This window comes from Cervus canadensis, chromosome 13, assembly GCF_019320065.1.
Source record: "Cervus canadensis isolate Bull #8, Minnesota chromosome 13, ASM1932006v1, whole genome shotgun sequence".
In the NCBI taxonomy this organism is placed as follows: domain Eukaryota; kingdom Metazoa; phylum Chordata; class Mammalia; order Artiodactyla; family Cervidae; genus Cervus; species Cervus canadensis.
Window position 1 is genome coordinate 17,604,264 of NC_057398.1, and position 6,000 is coordinate 17,610,263.

The 6,000-nt window shown below is 50.5% G+C and overlaps 1 protein-coding gene across 3 annotated transcripts in view; it reads right to left on the minus strand.

Moving 5' to 3' along the window:
• CACNA1E (calcium voltage-gated channel subunit alpha1 E) overlaps window positions 1-4,987 on the minus strand; it is a 406,234-nt gene extending 401,247 nt beyond the window's left edge. For all 3 annotated transcript variants that reach the window (XM_043485827.1, XM_043485828.1, XM_043485826.1), the window contains exon 1: window positions 4,579-4,987. In XM_043485827.1, the coding sequence (XP_043341762.1) occupies window positions 4,579-4,802 (224 nt within the window). In that variant the 5' untranslated portion in view covers window positions 4,803-4,987. The remainder of the gene's footprint in view (window positions 1-4,578) is intronic.
• Between the last annotated feature and the right edge of the window lie 1,013 nt (window positions 4,988-6,000).

A 6,000-nucleotide genomic window follows, 5' to 3' on the forward strand; every position in this document is an offset into this window, starting at 1 on the left:
GTGTCACAACTAAGACCGGGCACAGCCAAATAAATAAATATTTTCAAAGGTAAAAAGAATTAGAAATAAATTTAAAAAGTTCAGGGGAGTGGTCCTGGCTGTAGATAGACTCTTGGGATTCACCAGTGTATTATGGTAACTAACGGTCGGCGGCTGGAAGAGATCACTCAGGAAAAGTATTGGGAATGGGGATGGAGCCCTGGGCCCTTCAAGGTTTAGAGATTGGGAAAAGCAAGAGGAAACTAGTCAGAGAGACTGAGGAGCAACTGGCCAAGGTGGGAAGAGAAAAGCATTCAGAGAGAATGGCAATGATCAAATGCTGCTTCCACTGCCACTGTCTTCAAAGAAGACGGACGTGGAGAATCATCCACTGGATTTAGCAAAGGGGAGGACCACACAAGCGTGGTGAGAGCTTTGTCTTGGACAAAAGCCTGATTGGAATGGGTTCCGGAGGGAACCAGCTGTAGGAGAAAAATGAGAGACAGAGCATACCGACAAACAGGCTCATCGTGTTCGACGTGGGCACCAAACCTCCACGTGGAGCTTGACGAGGGGTGAGTCCATTGGAACAAGAGGCATGGCCTGAACACAGGTCTAGATGCAGAGGGTGGTCACTGTGGACCAGAGGTCATGCCAGCCTCTTTGATTGCTGCTATTTTCCTAGTGAAGTGGGAAGTAATTGTGGTCATAAGCTAAGAATAAGCTGGCTTATAAGGAGATGTTGGGGTTTGAGTATAAAGGAAAGAGTGTGTGAAATTATCTCTAAAAGAGTGTGATAGTGGATGAAAAAGGAAAAGTAGTGAGATTTCATAAAGGAAATCAGTCCTGAATATTCACTGGAAGGACTGATGTTGAAGCTGAAGCTCCAATACTTTGGCCACCAGATGCAAAGAACTGACTTATTGGAAAAGACCCTGATGCTAGGAAAGATTGAAGGCAGAAGGAGAAGAGAGTGACAGAGGATGAGATGGTTGGATGGCATCACTGACTCGATGGACATGAGTTTGAGCAAGCTCTGGGAGTTGATGATGGAGAAGGAAGCCTGGCATGCTGTAGTCCATGGGGTCGCAAAGAGTCGGACACGACTAGGAGACTGAACTGAACTGAGTGAGATTCCTGGGCAGGACTAAGGGTGGACTTGGTGTGCGGGTCACAAATTTACAGAAAAACCAGTGAGCAAGGCTGTGAGTTGTGCTATAGTAATGTTTGACTGTCCACGTGCAAGTGAAAAAGAGATGGCAAATTAGATTTAAGCAGGGTTGGGGTTTTGCCAGATCCATATAATGGAGGGTACCAGAGGGTAAAGGAAGTTGAAAGTGAAAACAAGGAAGTGATCATAACGATGGTGAGAAATGAATTAAGCTACTGACCAGCTTGGGAGGCATCCAGCATCCTTGCCCTTGGCTGCTGATTAGCTCTACCTTGGAAGTTGGCAGGAGAAAATTTTGAGAAGGTAGGAGACCTCAAGTGCAATGTCACTATTTTTCTCTGGAAAGTATTTTTGGTGTTTACAATGTAATTTAATTTGATAAGATGGGAAGTGAGGATGTGGTTGGGGAAGGGGCAATGACAAAGTAATAGGATCAAATGTCTGTGGATGCCAGTGAGATTAAAGAATCTGGGGACTGGAGCATCAGAGGGAGGGAACCGGACAGAAAAGAGAGGGTAGTCAGGCAGTGGGACGCTTGAAATTGAGATCATGGAGCAGTGCAGTTACGACATGGTCTACACTGGCCAAGGAAATGAGGCCAGCCAAAAGTGTCGAGTTAAACCATCGCATAGAAGAGGTTAAGGAACCATAGAGGCCAGGGTACAAGAAGGGTCATCAAAGTGGATATGGAACTAAGAACTGCTGGCAGGGGGAGAGATGGGGAGAATGGCAGTAAGCAAGAGCTAAAACCTTCCTGGAATGAAGGAGAGTGCCTGGGAGTCTGCAGATAGATGCACAGGGAAGGAGTAGCAGGTGGTGTTGTCTGATGCCATGAGCTCCAAACTGGCATTTTAGTACAGGTGTGAGGAATAATAGTCTGGAAGCAACATGGCAAGCAGGGAGTCACCTACCCCACCTCCAGGCTCAAGAGTACCAAGCAGTATGGGAGGGAAGACAGCCACCACATGACAGAGTTGCAGATCAAACAGCATTCCTGGGGGAGAGGCAGGGTCCAGTTAGAACAGGAGGTAAGAGGAAAATCCAGAGAAGGCTCTTGTTGATGATGGAACATGAGTCCTAGCCAGTACGATATCAGGGTTTGGGAAGTGGGGGAGGAACGGGAGGTGGGTCAGACTAAGGCATACACAGGGCCTTTCGGGGAGGGAGTTTGTGATGAGGACAAAGGCTTGGTGGTATTAACCATGGAGATTTCCCAACAGACTGCAGTGATAGCTGTGAGTGTTGGGGAGCAGGGAGTCTGGGACCATGCCACTGTCTCTATCACCTCCCATTGTCTCTGCAACACACTCCAACCAGGTCCTGTCCCCATCACCCTCCTGAAACTGTTCCCATTAAGGCCACCTCTGTATTGCCAAAACCCACGGATTCCTTCTCCACCCTCATTTTATTTGACCTTTCAGAAAATCTCACACAGATGATGACTCCTTCCTTCTGAACGAACTCTTCTTTTTACTTCTTTGTCCCTGTATCCTCTGGCTTTTTGCCTGTCAGCCTGGCCACTCTTTCTGACCTCTTTGGTGAGCGCCTCCTCTATCATTTCTCTTAAAGGCTAACATGTCCCCAAGCTATTGGTGCGCTGCCCTGTTTCACATTTCCATGGGCTCACCCTGATGAAAGCACAGTCTCTCTTGACTCCCGCTGCCACTCCATCCTCCAACTACTAAACCTAAGACTTATACACATACTCCCAGCCATGGTGAAGTGGCTTTTTCAGTGAGTGTTGTAGGAATTCTTGAGTTAGGTCACATGGCAGGCATTGAGTGACATGAAGAATGTGCAAGACAGTCTCTGCCCTCAAGCTGTTCAGCATCCTCTTAAGAAGATGAGATGGAAGTGCATAAAAATATCGTACTTCTGATTATGAAAAAAAAAAACCCAACAAGCAGAGTTGGACCATATTCAAATGGTCATCTACTTCCTCCTACTCAATTTTCAAAGCCATGATGAGATGACTTACCACCTATAAGGCCACCCTGGGAATTAGACCCAAGTCTCTCAACCCCTAGGCCAGAGCTCTTGCCATGACATCTCAATGGATGGTTGAGGTCAGCAGTTAAGTACCATGAGACCTAAAATAAAAGGCAATGTGCCTTTGAAGTTAGGGGCATGTATTCTAAAACCAGACTTCCAGGGTACAAATCACTAATGAACCTCAAACCACAGTAACCATGCAGTAATAATTACCTTGGGAGAATCACTTAATTTCCTTGTGCCTTGTCAGTTAAATGTGGACAATAATTGTATTACCTCATAGTAAGGATGAGGAGTAACATGAGTTAATACAGGTAAGGTGCTTAGAATGCCGCTGGCACTTAGAGAGCTAAGTGAGGTTTTAAAGGCTAACACCCTGGAAGGTGATCAACAGGAGAGAAGGTCTGTTAAGTGCTGGGTACCCAGTTCCTCTCTGAACTCCAGGAGCCTGGCACATGTCACCAAATGAATGAGCTAACGAACATTTAACATCTATAGGGAAGCAACACCAGGGATCACCTCCATCTACCCCCATTTGCACCATCCAGGATGTCCTTCAAAACCAGGGAGGTAAATTCCACCATGACCAGCACTATCAAGAAAAAACCCTAGTGCTAGCCTAACATCTACTAACTCAGTCCAAGGCAAGAGGAGACACAGACATATAAACCTCAGGACATGTATTAATAAACAGGCAGAATAAACACTGGCATCAGAAGGACAAATCAGAGTCCCTGGGTGGGATGTAAATCTGGTGTCATTGAAAATTAAATGAAATACTAACTTCCTTTAATTTATGACTCCAAGGAATAAAATCCCAGTTCTCCATAAGTGTCAGTCAAGGTAAACGTGGCCCAAGACAGAACATAAATCCTTTGACTCTACACAAAAAGAAACAAAGTCGGGGGTGGTGGGGGGGAGAGGCTGGAATCTTGGTCAATCTCTTCTATGCACTGAACACTTGCCCCCAAATAAAATCACTCACTCAATAATATACCAGAAAGAGGAGGGTTAGCAGCAATTCCGGAGGGAAAAACGAGATGGGTGCTTCACATTTTGATAGATTCTCCATGGTTTACAGAGCTCCTCTTTTCAGGAAAGCTTGGGGTGTGAATCAGACCCCAGGTCCTGATGCCCAGGCTCTTGGTAAACTAGATGCGCTTGGGAGGGGACGTGGGGGTGGGAAGAGTGGGGAGCGGCTCTTTGGACATCCTTAGACCTCAGTGAGGTTCCAGGAGCCTGTGGCTGGTTAGTGAGATGGATTGGGTCCGACCTCGGAGACCTACCTCGGAAGGTCAAGCCTCTCTTTCGGCCGCAGCAGAGATAGCTCCATCTGCCTCGCTGGGCCCATCTTTTCCCACGCGACCCCACGCGCCCTTCTGCTCCTCCCCGGCCCCGTGCGCCCCGCTCCCACCCCGCCACCCCCGGGTACTCACTCCCACTCCTTGCGCCGCGCCTGCGGGGTGCTCTGCATCTTGTGTGCCTCGTGGGCCTTGATGATGTCCCGCTGCTCGATGAGGCCCCCGCGCCGCCGCTTCATCACCTCGGGGCTCACCGGCAGGAAGGGGCTGGAGCCGCCCTCCCAGCCCGGGCCCTCGACCTCCTGCACCGGGAAGAAGTTGTCGAAGCCGGCGGCGGCGCGCGGGAAGGCCGGCAGCATGCCCGCCTCGTCCGAGGCGTCGGCCTCGAGCAGGGCGCACTGCTGGGGCCGCCATGCCTCCTCCTCGGGCAGGGCCAGGACGTGGCGGCGTTGGCGGCGGCCCGCGGCCCCGGGCTCAGGGCTCCCGCCCGCAGCAGGGCAGAGGGCGGGCTCGGGCAGCCTGCGGCCGGGGCTCAGTCCACGCATCTCGGGCACCATCACAGAACATTGCTCTGCGCGGGGAGGTGGGCCAGAGATAAAGGGTGGGAGGGCAGGGAGGGGAGGGGTGGGCACGAGAGAGAGAAGAGAAAGAAGTTAGTGACGTTGTCCTCTGGGGCAAGGCGTCTGGCCTGGCCCAGAAACTGGCACACAGTCGGCGCTCAATAAATGATTGTTGCACCCCAGAGCGCCCATCCTGGAGCAGGCTGCGTGCCAGGTGCTGGGTGTCTAGAGTTAAGAGAAGCAGGTTTGATTTTTGCCCTGTGAACTTCAGTCTGGCACAGAGAGCAGAAGTTAAAGGCATGATTATAGGCAACTGTGATCAATGTCTCAGGTTGCTGAGAGAAGGATGCCAAAGGCTGTCCTTCTTAGCCCCACCTTGACAGCTAGCTGGCCATCCCAGCCTGTCCGTGGTGAAAGAATCTCCTTACTCCTCTTCCCGGGGACCCAGCTTTTCTGGGGAACCCACCCACCACCTGCTCCCCTAACTCTCACACCCTCTCTGGCGGTGCACGTTATTGATGAAAACTGGGTCTCATACAGGTTCCTTCCTCACTTTCTTATGCTCATTCGAGCAGGGTCTGGGGAGCATGTGTGGAATCAGGTGCACTGGCCAGCTCCCTTGACCCTGGTTTTCCTCTTCCATGCCAAGGAAGATGTGGCCGGATTTGCCTCTGTGAGACACACTCATTCAATCAACACTGACTGAGGGCTAACCGCGAGTCTGGCGCTGGGCACGCCAAGATGAGCTGGATTTAGTCCACATCCTCCTCCTTGGAGGAACAGGATGAACATGAGTTTGACCACACAGCCTGATGTGCTGTGAGTGAGGTGGGCCTGATGGCTACGTGAGCCCATGCACGGGTCCCCTCAGCCCACTTGCGGGCTTTGTGGAGGAAGAAACCCCCAGGCTGGGTGTAAGTGGGGTTTGCCTGGTGAGGAAAAGGAAATTACCAGCAAAAGGGAGAGCATGCGCAGAGAGGATTTAGGGAAACTGAAG